The sequence below is a fragment of the Fomitopsis serialis genome (assembly GCF_022376445.1).
Source record: "Fomitopsis serialis strain Sig1Antser10 chromosome Unknown B0H18scaffold_53, whole genome shotgun sequence".
Taxonomy (NCBI): domain Eukaryota; kingdom Fungi; phylum Basidiomycota; class Agaricomycetes; order Polyporales; family Fomitopsidaceae; genus Fomitopsis; species Fomitopsis serialis.
Genome location: NW_025955013.1, coordinates 98,248 through 117,992, shown reverse-complemented (window position 1 = coordinate 117,992; position 19,745 = coordinate 98,248). Strand labels below are relative to the sequence as shown.

General features: G+C 57.1%; 7 protein-coding genes across 7 annotated transcripts; 3 read left to right on the top strand and 4 right to left on the bottom strand.

Moving 5' to 3' along the window:
* The first annotated feature begins 203 nt into the window (after positions 1 to 203).
* On the top strand, positions 204 to 3,790 carry B0H18DRAFT_1017777 (uncharacterized protein). The gene is made up of 14 exons (XM_048029328.1): positions 204 to 695; positions 755 to 820; positions 877 to 1,002; positions 1,071 to 1,184; positions 1,234 to 1,328; positions 1,381 to 1,664; positions 1,712 to 1,821; positions 1,875 to 2,102; positions 2,157 to 2,613; positions 2,668 to 2,890; positions 2,943 to 3,065; positions 3,121 to 3,258; positions 3,313 to 3,406; positions 3,463 to 3,790. The coding sequence occupies exons 1-14, from the start codon at positions 273 to 275 to the stop codon at positions 3,697 to 3,699; spliced, it is 2,718 nt and encodes a 905-aa protein (XP_047891399.1). The 5' UTR covers positions 204 to 272; the 3' UTR covers positions 3,700 to 3,790.
* On the bottom strand, positions 3,791 to 5,406 carry B0H18DRAFT_1017769 (uncharacterized protein). The gene is made up of 7 exons (XM_048029327.1): positions 5,193 to 5,406; positions 5,076 to 5,144; positions 4,935 to 5,021; positions 4,792 to 4,881; positions 4,633 to 4,734; positions 4,495 to 4,566; positions 3,791 to 4,440 (listed from the first exon to the last, which is right to left on the bottom strand). Exons 1-7 carry the CDS (start codon positions 5,349 to 5,351, stop codon positions 4,006 to 4,008), a joined length of 1,014 nt encoding a protein of 337 aa, XP_047891398.1. The 5' UTR covers positions 5,352 to 5,406; the 3' UTR covers positions 3,791 to 4,005.
* Positions 5,407 to 6,367: 961 nt separating this feature from the next.
* Positions 6,368 to 7,791, bottom strand: B0H18DRAFT_1017765 (uncharacterized protein). Its single transcript, XM_048029326.1, has one exon. It carries the CDS (start codon positions 7,436 to 7,438, stop codon positions 6,551 to 6,553), a length of 888 nt encoding a protein of 295 aa, XP_047891397.1. The 5' UTR covers positions 7,439 to 7,791; the 3' UTR covers positions 6,368 to 6,550.
* A 1,715-nt stretch (positions 7,792 to 9,506) lies between these two features.
* On the bottom strand, positions 9,507 to 11,678 carry B0H18DRAFT_1095440 (general substrate transporter; the record flags this gene model as incomplete). The annotated part of the gene is made up of 13 exons (XM_048032417.1): positions 9,507 to 9,670; positions 9,727 to 9,822; positions 9,882 to 9,923; positions 9,974 to 10,028; positions 10,109 to 10,153; positions 10,207 to 10,374; positions 10,395 to 10,498; positions 10,554 to 10,611; positions 10,652 to 10,740; positions 10,990 to 11,329; positions 11,385 to 11,462; positions 11,521 to 11,604; positions 11,661 to 11,678. 13 exons carry the CDS (start codon positions 11,676 to 11,678, stop codon positions 9,507 to 9,509), a joined length of 1,341 nt encoding a protein of 446 aa, XP_047891396.1.
* A 721-nt stretch (positions 11,679 to 12,399) lies between these two features.
* B0H18DRAFT_1085868 (glycoside hydrolase) lies at positions 12,400 to 14,258 on the top strand (the record flags this gene model as incomplete). Its single annotated transcript, XM_048031969.1, has 7 exons — positions 12,400 to 12,785; positions 12,839 to 12,955; positions 13,007 to 13,270; positions 13,332 to 13,461; positions 13,533 to 13,756; positions 13,812 to 14,064; positions 14,088 to 14,258. 7 exons carry the CDS (start codon positions 12,400 to 12,402, stop codon positions 14,256 to 14,258), a joined length of 1,545 nt encoding a protein of 514 aa, XP_047891395.1.
* A 416-nt stretch (positions 14,259 to 14,674) lies between these two features.
* Positions 14,675 to 16,478, top strand: B0H18DRAFT_1017729 (uncharacterized protein). Its single transcript, XM_048029325.1, has 4 exons — positions 14,675 to 15,002; positions 15,054 to 15,898; positions 15,919 to 16,106; positions 16,349 to 16,478. The coding sequence occupies exons 2-4, from the start codon at positions 15,073 to 15,075 to the stop codon at positions 16,454 to 16,456; spliced, it is 1,122 nt and encodes a 373-aa protein (XP_047891394.1). The 5' UTR covers positions 14,675 to 15,002; positions 15,054 to 15,072; the 3' UTR covers positions 16,457 to 16,478.
* A 1,665-nt stretch (positions 16,479 to 18,143) lies between these two features.
* Positions 18,144 to 19,457, bottom strand: B0H18DRAFT_1120869 (isoprenoid synthase domain-containing protein; the record flags this gene model as incomplete). Its single annotated transcript, XM_048034223.1, has 7 exons — positions 18,144 to 18,442; positions 18,515 to 18,548; positions 18,611 to 18,619; positions 18,674 to 18,748; positions 18,799 to 19,003; positions 19,058 to 19,161; positions 19,215 to 19,457. The coding sequence occupies 7 exons, from the start codon at positions 19,455 to 19,457 to the stop codon at positions 18,144 to 18,146; spliced, it is 969 nt and encodes a 322-aa protein (XP_047891393.1).
* Between the last annotated feature and the right edge of the window lie 288 nt (positions 19,458 to 19,745).

The following is a 19,745-nucleotide window of genomic DNA, read 5'->3' as shown; positions in this document are numbered from 1 at the left end:
AAGAGGTCGAATTCTAACCTAAGCTGGCGGATGTAGTCAACGAATGTTGCCCAGATCTCCTTCCCGTGCCAAAGACCGATGTGGACGAACCAGTACTGACCATAGGGTGGCGCGGCCATGGTATGTAGTAGGTACCGCCGCCGAGGGTGACGTAATGCGACACATACGCCTGCCCGCCGATCATCAGGCAGGCGCACACCCGTCTTTCTTGTAAACCACCATCATCTCGCAAGCGCAAGTCCCCCGCGGCTTTCATGCCCTGACTTCTCGTGATGGGGTCACGATACAACTGGCTGGAGAAGGTCGCCAAAAATGCAGATTCTGTGTCGTGGGCACAGGATATGTCCGTGCGATCCAGCACATACGACGCCGCATCTTACAGCTTGCAGAAGCGGCGTGCACATCTTAAGGCGGCGTTCGAAGCATATATTGCACAAGAATATCAGGTCTCGGCTGATGACTCCTGGAGACTACAAGACATTGGTGGTAAGTTGGTTAGGGAGCCCGGGACCACCCATGATGTCGTGGCATGTGAGACTTATTCAAGTTGTTGGTATACTAACCTAGACCACATCGAGAACTTTCTTTCACTTCGCGCGCGATTCGTTGATCCAGCAGCTCTCCGCCAGGAACAGGGACAAACAAATGTGACCTATTCCACCCTTTCACAGTGGAAAGACGTCATGGTGCACTCGGTACAGTATCTGTTGATCATTTCCCACTGGCACCACTCGTTGATTTGGTCGGCATACAGGTGTATCGGAATCATCCTGAAGGGGCTAAACTTCTCTCCGAAGGTCTGTATGCACGCCTCTACCAGGTAAGTTCCACTATGTCAGTCTCGATGCTCGGCAATGGTCAATAGACATCCCACAGCATATCGCATTTCTCCAGACAGAACTAAACCTGCAGCGACACCGACCCGTTCAAGAAGGGTTCGGTAGACTAGAGATGCGTCTCGTCACTGAGAGACTCTATGCGACGGCGAAGGATCCTCTATTGGTGGGTTTGGCGATCAGATCCGAACTACCATGAGCACGCAGCTAATGATTTGATGGCAACCTTTGCAGGCGAACCAGCTTGATGTAGCGTGGAAACTCTGCTTTCTCACTGGCTGTCGTGCTGGTTCGATTGGACATTCCAATCCGAAATACAAGGCAGCTGGTCAATACATGAAAATCGGGGTATGCTGTGCGAGTGTTGCCTCCGAATCACGGTTCTGATATGACACAGGATATCATTCGACTCACAAGGCAGGGCTATATGCAATGGCAGATCGAGCTACACATCAACAACTTGAAGGGCCATAATTCCGGCGAGGGGAAAACGTGAGTGGTCTTGCCTAACGTTGTGTGTTGCCCCGACTCACTGCCAGGGTAGGATTGTGTTCATCTTTCGGCCGGTTAAATCTCCGCTCAACATTGTTTTCGATATCGGCTTGCTCATCGTCATCAATCTCTTTCTCCGCGGCATGCTCTACCATTCAACCTGGCAAGACGTCTGCAACGACGAGGCATTTGAGCTGCGGGTTCGGCCAGAATTCAAGGACCACGCACTAATCTGCAAGGGAATGCCTGGAGGCAGAGGGGTCCACGAAAGCGAGCCGATGAGGTCGTCTTCCCTGCAGAAATGCTTCAAAAAGGTTGCTCAGGAATGTGGCTTCTGTAAGTTGGCATGTTTGCAGGAATTACCGCTGCTCATTAGCTGTTAGTAAATCCCAAACTCTACAATTTACGACGGGATTTTGCGGAAGACATGCTTGAGGAGTTCGGTGCTGAGGTCGCTCGGGAGGGTATGGGCCACGAGGAAAATCCTACCTTGGTACGTTCAGGCCATTCTCGGCTGCTGCTGTTCCACCCACTCGGTCATTGCAGCGCAGGCACTACGTCCAGAGTGTCGCCGGCAAAGATGTTGTCGGTCTCCGGACCGGTGAGGCCCTGGTCTCTCGCAAGGAGCTCACTTGGATCAGGCAGCCTGCACTGCATGAGAATGTGAGACTCATGGCGCCCGCGGAACTCAGCCACTTGGGTGCCAATGGAGTCCCAAGTTCCGTTGCCCGCACAACTGGGCCGATACTCCCGGTAAAAGATACTGCAGTTGAGGTGATTCTCGCCGCTCTCCGAGATTACTGCCACTGAAATTTTGTGTCTTCTTAGACGAGCGTGTTCATCCCACCAACGTTTACAGAAGCCGAGCTTGAGGCTGACGACGAGTATCAGAGATTCTTTGCGCATCCTGATAGGTCCAAGCGAGTCCAAGAGGTTGACGAATTGAAAGCAACACTGGAGTCGGCCATTGGGGGTTCGCTGCTGCGAGGTAGCAAAGAAGACAAAGTGGATGATTGCATCGCTGCGCACTCAGACAGGGTCACTCTCACCGAGAAGTGGGAGAGGTATAAAAAGGCCGCAAACACACTCTCGACCACTCGTTCCCGAAAACGGAAGCAGATCTTGGACAAGCGTGTCAAAGCTGCAAAGCTAGAGTGGGAGAAGGTGCACCCTGCATCAGTGACGACTCTGGAACAAACCTCAGCTGGTCAGACCACAGCCGAAAGGCTAGCGAAGGCAAATTTGCTTGAGCAGGGGTCTCCTCTGCTTCGCGTTGCCCTGACATGTTTGTGCTCGACTTTGGCGCTGATATATGCTTCACTGACTTGCCGCCGAGCAGATGCACCCACGAGCAACATCAGTTCTGGAGTTCCCACTGTCACGGCGGTCCCTGTGGCATCCGTCACGGATACGATCTCCACTGAGCCTGTGATGAACGAGCTCGACACCGCGGCTGATCCAAGCTCGAGCGAAACAGACTCAACACCCGGAACTTTCGAAGAGCTCGACACCGGTGATTTGGATCTCGTGCCCCTCGATGTCATGGCAGCTTCGTATGCGCAGTGAGTCGAAGCCCCTCCTGACACCTGATCTATATACTAACACTTCTTGTAGAATGGTCATGAGCGTACATCGGGTGAAAGCATCTCGTGAATGCATCGACTGCCACCATGACCCTACAACCAAGGCGGACATGATGGGCAAGACCTTCCTACCTCATGAAATGGCTGATCACCAGTATGCGAGACTTCATTGCTCTCAAGCACTGCCTGCTGACCAGTGACGAGTACAGGAGGGTATATCACACGACAAGAAATCAAGTGTTCCGATTCTGGGAGGAGGGTGAGAGTTGGACGAGTGCAAGAGTGAGGAAGCGATGGCCTAGTGGAGGCTGCTTCTTGTGCTACGCCGATGGCAAGGCGTACCGAAAGTAAGTCTAGATTTTCAAGTTTGTGTCTTATCTCCGCAATTCACTGGCCTCCAGATACACCAAGTCGGGATTGACCGGCCACCTGTATCACACATCATACCATGCCGAAGATCCGCGAGTCGCTGCAGCTCTCAGCATGAACGCTTGGGTGAGTCTAGCATTGTCATTGCCACACGGCAGTGGGACGACTCACCGCCGCTCTAGAAGAAGAAGAAATACGGCACAGCATACCAAAAGCGCCTGCTGAAGAAGAACGCTCGCGCGTCCATGAAGACCCTCATGAAGGTCGCACCCGATCCTGCCTCCCTTTTCCTCGGTATCTCTCTCCCAGCTCTTCGGAACGAAGAAGAATTTCTTGCTGCTTGCGCCAGCGTTCATGTGGGCCATTTCATTGCTGCTTCGCCACCTCTCCCAGTGCCTCTGGCTGCGCTGCCATTCTAGGTTCATTCTCTTCAAAGGCAGATAATGGCAAAGTTTTGTAATACACTGTCTCGTACTAGGGTTCCGCACAACCACCCAATTACATGCATGGATTTATGCTAGTCCGAAAAGAGATGAACAACCGTGAGAATGCGAGGCAGCAGTACAAAAGCGAGGAGGTGAGGCGACTGCAGTACAAAAGCGAATGAGACATTTAAGAGACACAGACTGGGAAAACGAAGCCACAGGCAAGTCCATTGCAGCAGGGAAAGCGTCCGAGCGGATTGCACTCTAAACCGAAAGCGAGCCAGCAGACTTGGGAGTGTTTTAACCCTGCAGAGAGTCACTGGAACTCGGCCCAGCATCGCCAGCTCCAGAGCCTCCAGGAAGGGTCGAAGCGGCAAGGTAGCGAGGAGCCGGGGCAGTGACCTCCGCATTAGCCGAAGGACGAGCTCCGCCCAAGTCGAACCAGGTAGAAGTGTAGGGGGTCATGTTGCCCAAGAGGCCGGTGAGATCCGGAGCAACGGGGTCAGCAATCGGCGGCAACTTGAGCTCGGGGATTCGCATGCCCAGCTGTTGGGCAAGCACGAGACTTTTTAAATGGTCCCTTGTTGCCCTCGCAAGGGTCGCTACCCTGTTGGTGGCCGAGTTGGAGAGCTGAGACTGCAAGTTTGTGTACCTGATGGCGAGGTCTGCCGTGGCCGCCTGGATCGTGCAGTTTGCGGCGTGCATGCTCAACCGAAGCTGTTCGAAGGCAAGGGCCTGGCAATCATGAGCTCCAAACTGTGGCTACCGAAAGAGATGAGGAGATCCTACTTGTTCTGTAACTGTTCCTCCACCCGAAGTGAGCCCAGCTTGTTTACCGTTCGCACTTGAACTCTTGCCTCGCTTTGAAGAACGAGGGAGTCAGTGATCACTATGAGGCGTATGCAGGTGTGGTGGTTCGTGGGCTACCTTTGCCTTGACCAGTACCGGAGCATCCTCGTCGGAATCGTTGTCTGGAGTGTCGTCAGGCTCGTCATCATCGTCCTCGGATGACGAGGCATCTTCAGAGACCTACTCGCAAAGTCATTGACTATATGCGCCCATCCATACGAATGTGCGGGCCCTTACCTGTGACTCGACTGCAATCGCAGTATCTTGTGACTTCCCTGTGGCGCCCTTCGACTTCCCTGCTGACGAACTCGCTCTCTTCTTGCCCTTCTTATCCATTCTCTGTTGTGAGAACTCTCAATCACATGCATATATGCGCCCACCTTCGTCGAATTGGTAGCAGAAGCCTTTGATTTTGCCTTTTTCGTCTCGGATGTGGGCTCATCCGCCCCAGTTCGCTTTGCGGGCACCTAGAACACCATCAATGTCCAAGAGCATGAAAGACTGCGAGCAGGAAACCGCACCAAGGTTCCTGGGGTACCCTGGATGACGACGAGTTGAGGATGGTGGACGACTGCAGCGCCGATCACACCCTTGAAAACTCATCAGCAACAGATTGCACCAAGATGAAGAAAACTTGCTGGAGCCGGTGCCGGTATCGTGCGAGCATTTGTGGACTGCGCGGTGGCGGGCTGTAATGAGAAGGGGATAGCGAGCGGTTGGCCAACCTTGATGGCGTTCAACTCGTACTGTCGAGCTTGCTCAGCAGTGATTTCCTGAGTCATATGAGGACCAGCCATTGGTGCGATGGGGGTGATGCGAGCAGAGACCAAGTGAGTGGGAGAGAAGAGAGCGAGAGCGCAGAGCGGCGAGCCCATGAAGCACTTTCCATAAAAGCATATCCTCGGTGCGGCCCGGTGCCGGCAGTGCGCCTCCTCACGCTCATGCCAATGGATTCAAACTTGACGCGGACGCCGCAAGGTTGTTACCACGCTCGTCCTTCGCTACAAGGCTCAGCAATACAGGATTGCAACAACAGCAACGAGTAGAATATACAAGGGGTCTCATTCGAAGCAAATGGCGACCTGCAAGGTGTCGCTCGCAATTTTTGAGTTGCATGCAGCTGGCATGAGCACATGCATCGCCGCTCTCGCGCAATCGCCATACAGAAAAGGTAGGCCCGGGCGTGGTAATGGCAACGAGTGTGAGTGGATTCGTGTGAGCCGCCAGCAGAAGCAGCTTAGGAGGAGGCGTGCCCACCCTGAGCGTCCGCCGCGGCGCATCGCCGCTGCGCATATGGTTGCTGCGTCGTCGCCGGTCTGCGGATGGATCAAAGGGGCGGCGGGATTGAAACAACGGCGAGGGGGTGCTGAAGGGTGCTAGTACGAGACGAAGCTGAGGGTGGCCCAACCCAGAATACGGCCAATGCAGTACATCAATGCTCCTTTGACAAGCGGCGGATGCATCACCCGGGCCTATCCCCGACGCAGACATTCAACGCGCGCAGGCCACAAGAACACAGTGTGGGCGAGCTGAGGAGAAGGTCGGCGACGTGGCAAAGCAGCGAACACAGCAAAATATCATGTGACCGTGCCCTACGTCCTCCTCCACACCTATGGCTGGCCTCTCTTCTGCTCACGTCTGGGTCGTAGCGGTAGACGGGGCCATGACAGAGACAGCTACTGTGCGCGTCGCCCTGCCCTCTGTTGGTTTTTATTTTCTGTACCATTTCGGGGTAAACAAATGCATCGTAGTTTTGGCTGGATCGCACCTCGGTATTCGTAAGGACTCCCAAGGACCTCTTGGGAGTCTTTAAAGGAGGGGCGGCAATTACATGATGCAGGGCAAGTAACTATATTTGGCGTGTGCGGTGCGCACGCATAGGTATAGCAGCAAGAGCAGGGCGACTGCAGTCGAGGTTGTATAAACAGGTGCAGAGTGGTGTTCGGCGTATGACTACGCCTTGCAGAGCAACAGCAATAACTACGATGTGATGCACCTAATAACGACTGCCACCCCGCTGGAGGCGCCACGAGTCTTGCCAGGCTGGCGGCATCACCGCAGGATCCTCGTCAGCGCTGCTTTCACTGTCGCCAGAGTCACTGTCGTCAGTAGACGTGTTGTCATCTGTGTTGCTATTGTCTTCGTCGCCGCCACTGTTGCCTTCGGAGCAGCTGCTGCCGCCTTCGTGCCCTTCACTGCAGCAGCTGCATGAACCGTTGTCCTCGTCGTCACGGTTGTGGCGAAACACATCGCCCTCGTCAGATGGGTCATCGTCAGACTCGGAGGATGGCAGCCAGCATCGAGTGGACATGGTGCAGGAGCACGACTCCCAGAGAACCTCGCTAACGGAAGTGAGGACTTGGGACCAAGCTCGACCGGCGGGAAGAGGGCTGAATCGGCCTGCGCGAGTGAGCTGGAGGGTGAGAGGGCGCCGGAGGTGGGTGGCGACACGAGTGGAGAGGGCGTCGGCGAGGGTGTCGAGATTATAGTCAGAATGCGAGACGACGAGGAGATCGAGGGCGGGGAAGGCGCCGGCGCGGAGGAGTGAGAGCCAGGCAGATATATAGCCACACCCTACAAAGGCAAGGCGGTTTAGGTGTGACCAGCCAGAGAGGATGTGTGACGAGAGCTGCGACGAGGTGCAGATCAACGCGTCGACATTGGTGAGCGTGAGGTCGTTGAGCGAGCAGACGTTGAGTTGGAGGAGGACATCATTGATGATGGACAGAGGGTGTCCCTCGATATTGTCCACAGCCCAGAGCGCGGTGTGGCTGATGTCCTCTGCGACGACCGCGAGGACGTCGAAGTAGTCGTACCTGCCGGCAGAGATGCGGACGCGGGCAATGGCGGGGAGGCAGTCGTGGGGGATTGTTACAGGATCCATTGTGGATGTATGCGCGGGCAGGCGGCCTTATATAGTGGCGGCGCAAGCCCATGGGCGGGGGCGGCGCATGCCCACGGGCGGGGGGCGGACGAGAGGGCGGGGACAGTGGGCGGGGCGGCGCGACACAATGCGCAGGCGTTGTTGCGTGTGACGTATCATGACGTAGAGGCGACGTGCGCGCGCGCGCGCGCCCGTGGGTGTGTGGGTGTGGACGGTGGCAGTGGGCAGAAAGGGGACACGGTCGAGGGCGAGGAGGGTTGGGCATGCGTCGTGCAGGTCGTAGAAAAGGCGCCTGCGATCATCTTCGCGTCGTCGTCGAGCATTGTGCAGGGAACACTGTTCAAGGTTCAGCAAGGTGGGCGGGCACCAGACGGGGTGGGATGTCATTCGTGCATACGGATTCCTTACGGCGCTACTCTACGAACAAACAGTGCGTCGTGAAGGACAGGCGGTCGTGCAGGACGCTAACTGGCTGTGCACGCGAGGAAGCATCTGGCGACAAGGTGGAGGCGGGGTCGAAGACGGCGTGGCGCAGGACGGCACGCGCGGCGGGCAGAGCGTCGTGGGGAGGGAAGGGTGCACACGAACGTGGCGGGCGGTCGCCATCTCGGGTGGCGCAGGCGGGTGGTGCGAGAGGGAGCGCGGACCCCGCCGCTGCCAGTTAGTCACGAGAATGCCGCGATGGCGCAGGATGAGGGAGAGGGGAGGACAATGGCAGGGATGGTTGGAAGGTCGCCGCGGCGATGGTGGTGGTGGTGGATCAGGAGGTGGGCGACCGATTGTGGCAGGAGCTCCGCTTGTGTCGGCGGGTGGCGTTCGTCAGCACAATGGGCGGACGGTGTGTTTCGGGTACGCGGCGCGCGCAAGACTCCCAAGGACTGCTTGGGAGTCTTTGCGGACGCGGGCGGCGCATGGACGGGAACGGACGAGAGCGCGAGGACACGGTGTGGCTTGTTTGGCGCGCATCGGGCGCGAGACCACGCGCACATGCGAAGATGGCATACACGTCGGTGAGGGAGACGACGCAATGATGGACGCGACGGTGGTTGTGGGCGAGAATGGCCGGAGGGGATGGACGCGACGGTGGTGAGCGAGAATGGCCGGAGGGACGAGCGCGAGCGGCTGGCGCGAGGGCGGACGCCGGACTGCTATGTATGGATGTGCTTATGTAATCGGTCCCCGCATGGCACCGACTACGTCGATTTGTCGATTTGAAGACTTGCAGCCTCATGTTGGGCTTCAAAGGTTTTCACGGGTCTGTCGAGGCCTGATTATTAGCCTGACGAAGTTTCAACAGGGGTAAGACATGGAGAGCAACGGGGATAATTCACCTTGTTCAGGTCGTGCGGGCGCTTGCCATGCTGTCGGTGTGTGGCGATGATACACGTACGGGCGGACGCCGACCAAGTGCCGGGTCCAAAGTCAAACCGAGGGGCGGGAGTCGATGCAGACTCGGCCCGTGACAAGGGTACCCGCCATGCACCGAGCGCGGGTATAGTGACGGAGACGACGCGATGACGATGACGGACGCGACGGTGGTGGTGAGCGGGAATGGCCGGAGGGACGGGCAGGGTGGCGCGGGCGGGTGGCGCGAAGGTGGCGGGACGACGACGGGCACGAGGGTGGCGGGACGCGCGAGGGTGGCGGGAAGAGCGGCGGAGGTGGCAGGAGATGCCGAGTGAAGGTGGCGGGACGACGGCGGGAGGAGTAGGCGTGGCGGGGATAGAATGCCCACCAGGTGATCGGAACGACACGCACGGAACAAGGGCGCGAGTTCGAATCTCGCTCTTGTCATATTACGTTGTCCTTGTAATTTTTTGGGAAGCAAGAGAAGGTATGTCGGGTAGGTTATGCTCGGGAATAGACCGCCCACTTTGAACAACCCGCAAAAACATTGCACAAACAATCAGCGGTCTCGGAAGTAGCGGGGTTCTCTCCGAAAAGCTAGCGAGGAAATGTATTGTCGTCAACGCAGCACTATCGTACATCTTTGGCCCTACAGCCTAGTGCATCATACCCACAAACCCGGGCAGAGAGGGTGACCACCGCATCCCGAACAACCGAGCTCTCACACCTTTTCGATCTCCTCGTTATCCATCTTCTCCTGAACTGGTGCGCCCGCGACGTGCACCTTGCCCTCATAGAGCTCCGCCTCGCGCTCATTGGGGTCCTTGAGCGCGACGTGCGAGCCAGGAACGAAGACCGGCACGCTCTCGAAGTAGCTGTCGAGCTCTGTTGTGTCGTGCGCTGTGAGGATAGTGTCGAGGAGGATCGGAGGAGACACATACCTTCGAGGGGGATGCCCCTCGTCTCGGGGAGGAAGGCCCAGAAGAAGAGCGCGTTCGTGAAGCCGCAGATCGCGAAGGTGAGGTAGAACTTCCAGCCTGGATCACGCGCAGTCAGAACCGCGACTGAATCGCGGTCCGCTGTGCAGGGGACTTACCGACTGTGGTGAATGCGGGAGGGCTGACTTGCGCGATCATGACTGCCAGGAGTCAGGACAAAGGTACAAGGGTGCACGGATGCATAACGTACAGTTTGAGATCCATGCGGCGGAGGACGTGATCGCTGTAGCTTTAGCGCGGTTGCGCTGTTGAACATCTCGACAGGAATCTACACAACACCCTCGATGAGACGTAGAGCGACAACGATTGCATATACATAGCTAACCGCCCACGACAGAGGTCCGCAACACGCCGAGAACACCAAGTTGAACTGCTTCCGAGTAAGCATACTCTCACAAAACAAAAGAACCGCCACAAGCTCACCAACCACGTCATCGCGACGAACGCCCTGCTCGCGTTCGGGTTATTCGAGCCCGCGGGGAAGCGCGCGATGATGATCGTCCCGACGACGAACGTCAGCCCGCAGAGCGCGTTCCCCCACACGAACACCTTGCGCCGGCCGAGCCGGTCGATGTACCAGATGCACAGCACCTCGCCGATGAGCGCATCACGGAGTTGCCGGACTGCAGCCCGAGCGTGGTCGAGGTGTCGATCCCGATGCTCGCGTAGATCGTCGGCGCGTAGTATTGGATGCAGCTCACGCCGGTCATTGATGCTGGAGCGCGAGGAGGTCAGCCTGATTGCTGACACGGCAGGATGTGGTGCCGTACCTGAACTGGATGCGACACCGAGAACGAGACGTCTGAAGTTGCTTGGGATGCCGAAGAGCTGCCTCCAGACTCGCGCGTCTCTCGCGTCCGACGCGCACCTGTTCGAGGATCTCCAAGTGTTCGCTCACGACGAAGGGGTCCGTGATGTCCCCGTGTGCATGAAGCCGACCGAGTACAAGCAGCGCCTCTGGTCACGCCCTTCATAGCTAGGAACCGGGGGCTCTCGGGGAGAAGGCTGCCGAGAGATGTCAGTAAAAAAATAACGTTCTGAGGTTTCGCTCCACTCACAGGATGAAGAAGGCCAGGGGGATAGCAGCTAAAATGGATCAATGCACGGCCAGTATTCTGAATTAATCCAGACGTACGTAGCAACTGGATGCCTTGAGGATGAAGTGGCCTTCTCAGCGAACGACACTCAACGAACAGTACCACTTACCCAGCGGAACTCTCCACTGCGCCTGGCCCGTCAAGCCATGGTAGCACCCGTACCCGATGAAGGATGCAATCAAGGAACCGATTCCGAGCATGAACTGTTGCAGCGTCGTCAGACGGCCACGGATGCTCGGGTGCGCGATCTCAGCCTGGTACAAAGGTGCGAGCATGGCCAACATGCCGATGCCCATCCCGGCGAGAAATCGCCCGCCGTACATGTAACCGATGTTCTGTGCTGCTGTCTGGATCGCGCCGCCGATGAGGAAGACGATACAGCCGGCCAAGATCGTCAGACGGCGTCCGAAGGTGTCGGCAAAGGATCCGACGTAAATGTTCCTGGCAAGCTCGGTCACGCTAATGAGGATGCGAGCATCGGGCGTGCTCACGATGCGAATGCACCCAACAGAGACATCCTGTGATAAGTCCCAGCTGGGTCTCGGTCGGGTTCCCCGTCTTCAAGAGAAAGTCGTCGCTGGACTGTGACAAGTCATGCGTAAGTGTCCAAAGTTAACTTAGCATCTGCGCTGCGACTCACCTCTACTGTAGCAATGATACCGAGGTCATACCCAAACGTCACAGACCCCAGTGCCGCGAATAGGCCGCAGAGCCAAGTGTAAACCTAGAGCATTCTTAATCCTCAGAAGAGCGTGTGTCACCAATGCTGCCTCCACGAACCTTTGGCGAGACCGGCATCGTGAATGAGTAGTGTGGAATAGAATCGCGAGAGACCAAACTGGCTGGGAGAAGCCGACCGTCTCCTGCGTAGGCAACAAGTCCCCCTCATGACCTTTATATTGAAGTCAACTTCCACAGAGTCAATCATCGGTGGGTGGGTGCTATTCCGATCAGGGACGGGACTTGCGCGTTGTACGCATCATGGGTGTGTGATCGCAGCCAGCCCGCCGAATGACTTATTGAGCCCGGGATATGCATGGACATGATGCCTCGTGACCATAAACCATTGCCATACAGAGGATAGATCAGGACCCTTGACTGACAGACGGATAACGCGGCTACGTTCTGCTGCAGAGACGACAGTATAGCATACTGCAGGATTGTTATGAGTGAACGTTGGCTCGCCATAGACGAGGAAGATGAGACTCTTACGAATGACGAACGAATCCTCCATAGACGGCACCGAATGCGGGGTGAGTGCGGGGAAGCGGGGAAATAGGCGCTCCAGTCGCATCAACGGGGCAGGCATTCGAGGTCGACGGGCCGCCTCCCGGTCCGCAGAATCTCCGTGGTCCTTGAAAGACGCATCGATGCATGACCACTGACCAGAGCAAGGTCATGGCTGCCGATGCTCGTTGCGATAGACCTGAAATGATACAGGGACAGGGGTCAGCAAGAGCGTCGAGGGTTGCTCGCCGCAGTACGCCCTTGTACGACGTACCCGGCCTCTCGCACTACCATGCCTGCTCTCGACGTCTTCCCCACCGCGACCATCGCGCCAGTTTCTCCACTGATCTTCTCCGGATTCCTGGAGCACCTAGGTCGCTGCGTCTACGGCGGCATCTTACCTGCGGGCCCCACGAACTTCCCATACACGCCTCGCAATCCTTGCCCCAAAGACCAGTTCGTCGAGACTCCAAAAGAGCTCCTGACCGCAGAGGGTTTCCGGAAGGATGTTCTGGAAGTCTTGCGAGACGAGCTAGCGACGCCCATGGTGAGGTGGCCGGGTGGCAACTATGTGAGCTCGTACAAGTGGAAGGACGGGATAGGGCCGTTGGAGGAAAGGAAACGACGCCCGGAGCTGGCGTGGGGCGGGGAAGAGAGCAACCTGTTCGGAACGGACGAGTGAGTAGTATGTCTCGACCTTCGGAGTGAAGAACTGACGCCGTGGTGCGAAGGTTCATTGCGTGGTGCCGAGTAGCCAAGATTGAACCTTACATCGTTCTGAACATGGGCACGGGGACCCTCGAGGAAGCCCTGCACTGGATCGAGTACTGCAATGGAACAGGTGATACGTAAGTCTTTTCCCCCGTATCTTGCAGCTCAGTGAAGCAACGGTGCAACAGCTACTACGCCAATCTCCGGCGCAAGAACACGGGCAAGGACGAACCGCACAACGTCAAATACTGGGGCCTCGGGAACGAAGTCTGGGGCGAATGGCAAGTCGGCCAGCAGACCGCATCTGCATATGCGACCAAAGCCCGCCAGTGGGCACACGCGATCCGGCTCATCGACCCCACCGTGAAGCTCGTCGGCTGTGGCGAGACGGGGCTCAACCACTGGGACGGGGTTATCCTAGATGAGCTCGTCGACAAAGTCGACTTGCACAGGTGAGTCGGCACCTGCAGCCCGCGCATGTGCGGTCTCACCGAACGCCGGCGAACGTTGCAGCATACACCTGTACACAGGTTTCGGGGCTCGCGATCGATCGCAGATCGAGAAGGAGTACGGGCGCGCCGTGTATGGTCCCGATGCCGCAGAGTACTCAATCGAGATTTGCAAGGGCCTGATCAACAAGGCAGTAAGCGAACTCTATCTCTCCTGAAAATCTTGTGCGTCACTCACCGTGTGTACCACTCCCTGCCATCGCAGCGAGTCGCAAAGACCGCCAGCAAACCCATCACCATTGCCTTCGACGAATACGGTGTGTGGGACGAGACGGTCGGCACGCCGGAGAATGGCTTGGAGCAGTTCTATGACTTGGCCGACGCGCTCGCGATGGCGTCCTGGCTGAACGTCTTCGTCCGGCAAGCGGATATCGTCGAGATGGCTTGCATCGCGCAAAGCGTAAACGTCATTTCGCCCCTGATAACCAGGTCAGTACAGCAGTGAGGCAAAAGAGGTGATTGAAGATTGACTTCGGCAACGTAGCCCGACTGGACTGTTCCGGCAGACCATCTACTGGCCGCTGTATCTCTTCTCGCGGTACATGCGGGGTGGGGTCTCCATCCGCGTCTCCCTCTCGTCTCCGACTTTCTCTGGCGAGACACTTCCGCAGTGGATATCCTCGGTGAAGGGTCAGCCCAAGGATCTCGATGCCTCGGCGGTCCTCCACACGTCCGAAACCGGCCAGAAGAGCGTACGTATCGCCGTGGTGAATCGGAGCAAGGACAGTTCCTATACCGTACCCGTTCGGGTAGCCTTTAGAGAGGCCCGAAGGAAGTCGAGGAGCACGAGCTGTGGCATGAGGATGTGAAAGCGCGGAACGGGTGGGGAAAGGAAAACGAAGTGAGCGTGAAGACGAAGAGAGCGGCCTGGACCGGAGAATGGACCTTCAGAGAGCATTCCTTCACGCTGCTCGTCCTAGACATAGCCTGAGCGCGGCGGCATTTCTCAAAACGGGTGCTGCGAGACTGCAGACGGAGAAGAGACGAGTGACTTCGTCGGACGGTCGTGTATATGAACGCATATATGAATACCAATTCACTGGCAAGATGAGTAGACGAAGTGAATGCTTCAAAGAGCGCAGGCGCACCACGGAATGAACAGGTCAGCACAGAATAAACATACTGCGAGCCCTTATGACACTGGTGGTGCCCAACGCTATCTGCTTCCTCAGTGTTCTGCATCCGAGGCTACCGAGCAAATTGCGACCGATCCTGGACCTCAGGCAGTGTCCAAACAGTACAGCCCAACGGAAAAAGGTTGGGTAGGGGCCCTATGCGCGACGGGCGAAGCATGCAAAGGTCGAGGAGGGTGTGGTCACGGTCAGTGGCAGAGCACTCAGATAGACGCCCATCTAGTACACGTGTGTATCGACCTACTTACTTACTCAGCGATAGTTCTATCGATTCCCCTGCGATGCCTTCGAGCCCGCGACCGACTTGGTTCACTTGGTGCTGGTGTCGTCTGGAAGGCTACTCCTCACAGTTTCTGCTGGGGCTTCGCGACTTCACACAGGGTATGCAGCCCCCGACTGGCACAACAATACGGGGATGATCGGTGCCGATGAGAAGCAGTCAATCCAAATCCCATAAGTGGCATATAGCGTGTCCCAGGTGCCGAACACAGCTTGCGTGTACTCGTGATCCCGGACGACGACCACCCGACATTCAGCTGCAGGTGAGTTCAATGACTTCCTAGTATTGCAATGCGTTTGACGTGTACTGGTAGCAGGCGATAATAAGCCACAATGGACCGATGTCCCGCGGAACTCTGGATCCGGATATTCGCATTGGCGTGCACGGACGGTGGCTATACAGGGCGATCACTGTCCTGCGTCTCGAGGTACATTTCCGATGTCTCCAGACCAGTGCAACTTCAGAGCGTTGCACTACACGGGGCGTACGAGCTGAAGTGCTTCGCGGATACGATGGAAAGCCGCGTTCCGGAGGACCGGCGTATCCTCCATCTGTACATCGCACATCACAAGGAACCGAGCGACAGGAACTCGTACGCACCGCCCGACTCACTGAGCAGTTCGGAACTGCGCGAAGCCCTGATCTACCGTCTGTATCACCCCGCGGACGAGGCTGAGCTTCTGCGCAGACTGCCGGACGAGATGCGAGGATGGCCGGCAGGAGAGCTGACGGCGGAGCGGGACCAAGTGTTCAGGCGAGCCCTCGACCGCGTCATGCAGGTCGCGAGCATTCATCTTCAAACCTTCACATTGCATATCGGTTCGCTGCTGCTGAGCTCACAATATGGACCTCACTTCCCATCTGTCCTCGCCAGACACGACTTCCCACGGCTCGAAGAGCTGACCATCCTGGACACCTTCGTACTTCGCGGAGGGCTGCAGGCACCGCATTACAAGAGGCTCCCGGAGTTCCCATCCCTCAAGCGTCTCCATCTAGTAGACTGCTACAACTATCTCGTCGCATTCCTGGGATCAGTGCCGTCCCTGACACATCTGCGCATGAGCGGCGTCACCCAGCTCTTCCCGGATCTCAGCGCGATCGTGCGCGGGGTGATAGACCCGGACGCTACGACGAACGTTGTTCCGACTGCCCAAACCGGTCTCGTGCACTTGCAAAAGATATCGTCAGCCCGGTCTCACAGTCGCGCACTGCGACCTACCGAGTCATCACGGAACAAGCGTTGAAGCAGATGGCACGGTGTAACGACAAACTGATCCTGTTGCGCTCAGATCGCGCAGCGGGGCCGCCCTACGGACTGCCAGAGGCGAGGCGAGATTGGCTGCAGAGGATCGAGGGGAGGAGGGATGTTGGGGATATCGGACGTTGGATCGCGACCCCGAAACTATCCAAGGATACACGTTTGGGTATTAGGCTGAAGGCGTCTGTGACGACGTGCGGAGATTACTGGTGTACTGTGAGTTTGGCGTCGGCATGTTGTTCTCTTCGCTTTGGTCAGCTGGCTTCCGTAGCGTTTCTTTGGCACTAACGAAGTTTGCTTCTTAGGTTTTGGACGAAGCGCTACGCATTACTTGCGGACCTATGTTGTAGGCCGCTATACTCGATTCGGAGTCTGTCACGGTCAGATTTCAATGTGCCATCCCCGCTGTCCTGGTCTGTCAAATCCTTGTCACGCAGTCCTGGTCCGCGCAGAACTGAGCTATATTGCCTTCGCCTGTCCTTTTCACTCCCGCGAAGCTGGGATCAAGTCACCGCCACCGGTCAGCGTCCTTTGTTTCTCCGGTATGTTCTCAGGTTTTCACCCACGTCACGTCCGATATCCGCGCCCCATTCGCGTCCCACCTGGCTGTACCACGGTTTCGTCTCCGTGCTTGCATCCTGCGCCCCCATCCACACAGGGCGAATGTTTTCCCAGACAGTTCCAAGCTCCTGCCTCTTGCTCGGTCAGCGCGCGTGCCCGCGCTGACACGCAGTCCGGACGTCGCGCGCTGCACGAGATCCGCGCTCGCCGTTCTGTCAGCGTGGGCGTGCGCGCGCGGGGTTTTCTCGTCCCTCTGTGGTTCCTCGCCGTATGCGTTGCACGCGGTGCTGACAGATGTCGTGTCCGCCGTGTCGTGGCAGACGTGACAGGACGGTGCGTGGCTCGGTGGTTGTGCGGGCACGTCCGGCTGCACGGCACCAAGGCGTCGTCCACGAGCTGCACCACCTGCAGCACAAGGCAGCTGTGCCTGATCTGTTAGAGACCGGGCTGCCAGTGTCAGGTAGATGTCGTCTGGTTTTTTCTCTTCTGGCAGGCAGGCAGGAGGTACCACTCGGCCGGGCAGCTCCTTCCGGCCATCTGTGATCCTGATGAGAGGGTTCGCGGCCTGTATACCTGCATGCTGCTGCCTCTCCTTCGGGCGGTACGCGCGGGACGCAAAGTCAAACGCCTCATCCCCAAGATATCACCGCAGTGACGGCACTGCAGCTTATTGTTCTGGGTGCTTCTTCCAGCGCAAGGCGATGCTATGTCCGACATTGATTCATTCTCGGACCCGGCGGCGCAAGAGGGCTCCTTCGTGTGAGATTGGCTTTTGCGAAGGGAGTACGCTACCGATGACTGTCCAGTCTAGTCTCAGACGATGTGGAGCCTGGGCTAGACTGAGTTGCTCGCGGGCAGAGCTCGGAACACAGCGTGGAAGCTAACTTGCGCGGATCATCATGCACCGACGTGAAGAGTTCATAAGACCACAAATGTTGCCGTTCATCTCACCAGAGTCCCGGTGATTCGAGAAGAAGTACTGGCAGCATTACGCACGTATTCGAAATATGTACGCGAATGAAATAACTATAGAGACGTCCCCAACGTATCAAACTGTCGGGGCACATCTAACAAACAAACGAAGAATACGGTAGACAGCAGACAATTACGCGTGCGACTGCGATACCGTACGAGAACTAGAACGAAGCGGGTAGATATCCAATAAGGGAGCAGCGTAGACTGCTCGATGTACGAAGTAGAAAAGCGACGGCGGCGGCTAGGGATAGGCTGTAAGATAGGATGTGCGCGAGAGATAGCAAAATCCACGACCAGGAGAGTCAAAGCGAACGAAGTCTATGCACATCTAATCTGCGGGCAAGGAGCGGTGATGTATGCACAGCGGGAGAATGTGGGGCGATAGTAGCTACAAAGGAGAGTTAGATGTTTTCCATGGGTAGTTGTTGTCGAGACGGGGAAGGCATGGGTTGCGCGCCATAAGTCCCATCGCGCCTGTGAAAGAGGGGGTCATGTCGCATACGGTGGGGTACACCTGCGGCGCCAGTCAGTGTAGGGTTCATATCGGAGCGCGGAGAGCCGCACGTACTATGTACAGGTGCGTGCCAGCGTTTTAGCGCGACAAGGTTTTCATGCGCGGCGAGGGAGCAAGGTGACGACACGTGTCCGCTTCACCTCGAGACCCTGCTTGCCGAAGTAGCGCTCGGACTCGAACGACCACTTCAAGCTGCCAGTGATCCAGTCGGCGAGGCCGTCGACGTAGACGGCGACCTGCTGGTCGGTCTCCGGGTCCCAGGAGGGCAGGTTCTCCCTGAGGAAGTGGAAGCGATCGATACTGTGCTTGCAGAGATCGCCGACAAAGTCGACTGCCGATTGGAGATCGAGGCCTTGCTGCTTCTGCACGACAATAATCATGTTGTGCGTGTCGCCTAATATAAATACGCTTATTGTCAGCAAACCGACCTTCCCCCGCCGCCGTTGCTAACGATGCCCGCACGAACCTTTCGACTGTTCCACGTTGAAGGAGAAGATGTCCTACAACAAAAAGAATCAAAGTCAGCTGCCGACGCCGAAGACAAAGTCGTGCCAAGGCGCACATTTGACCACTAGGCGAAGTAATGTCAGCTGCGGGGTTCCCAGGAAAGACAAAAGAGACGAACAGTGACAAGATCATTGGCGGCTTCTCCGAGGCCGCGTATGATTGGATGGTCCATAACTTCCCACGACAGGTCGAGCTATTGGGAGGAACGTCAGCGCGCTCCGCGAGCACAGCCGGAACACTTACGTTGTTGGCATACTCGATGAGCGCCCAGCATGGCTTGCACCCGCTGGTGTCGCGACGGATAGCGATGTACGACTCAAGATCGGGGATAACTCCGTTGGCACGGTCCCGAGCTTGCTCGGTGATGGCCTGGAAGAACATGTCGAAAGTCTCGATGAAGCGTTGCTGTGCCCCAGGCGATGCGGTCTGGATGAGACGTTGCCAGTAACTGACAGAAGACAGTGAGCGCCAACGACCACAGTCCAAGGTCAACGATACGTACTCTTTGGTCATCTTGCCGACGCGTGAAGTCGGGCGCGAGGAATGCGGGTGATAGAGAGGGTCCATGACCTTGATCGCGCTGCCGAGGGTGCCGCGGTCGTCCATCTCGTCGGAAATGTTGTCGAGGTGAAAGAGGTAGTTCATAAATCACAGCATACGCGCAGCTGGGGAAAGCCGGAGAGAGGATAGCACATCGACGTCAGATAGCCGGCCTTGAGCCCATGGAACGCGTCGCGCTTCTTCTGGCTGAGGTCGCCGCCGCGGAAGAGCCATTGCTTGGACTCGACGCTGGCCTGTTTGTTGTGGCGGTTGCACCGGACGGGGATGGTGCAGTGGGAGACGAGGTCGGGGATGACGATCTTGGTCGGGGCAAGGGACGAGGCGGGAAGCGGGGAGGACATCGTCGAACAAGGTGACACTGGAGGACGGAAAGCGAATATATACCGAAGACGTGAAGAGAGATGGGATCCCAAATGGGTGAGGAAGCTTCCGAGAAGGAGGGGTCCTTATATGCGGACGCGCTGCAGGCTCTCGACACGTGTATTGGATATTGTACGGGATTTTCGGGAATTCTCCTATAGGCTGCGAGGGATGGCGCGCGTGTGTGCGGCTGCGGTGACCCTGGCGGCGAAAGCAATGCGTGAGTCAATTGCAGAAGCGGTCCTGTTTGGGCACGACAAAAACATCAC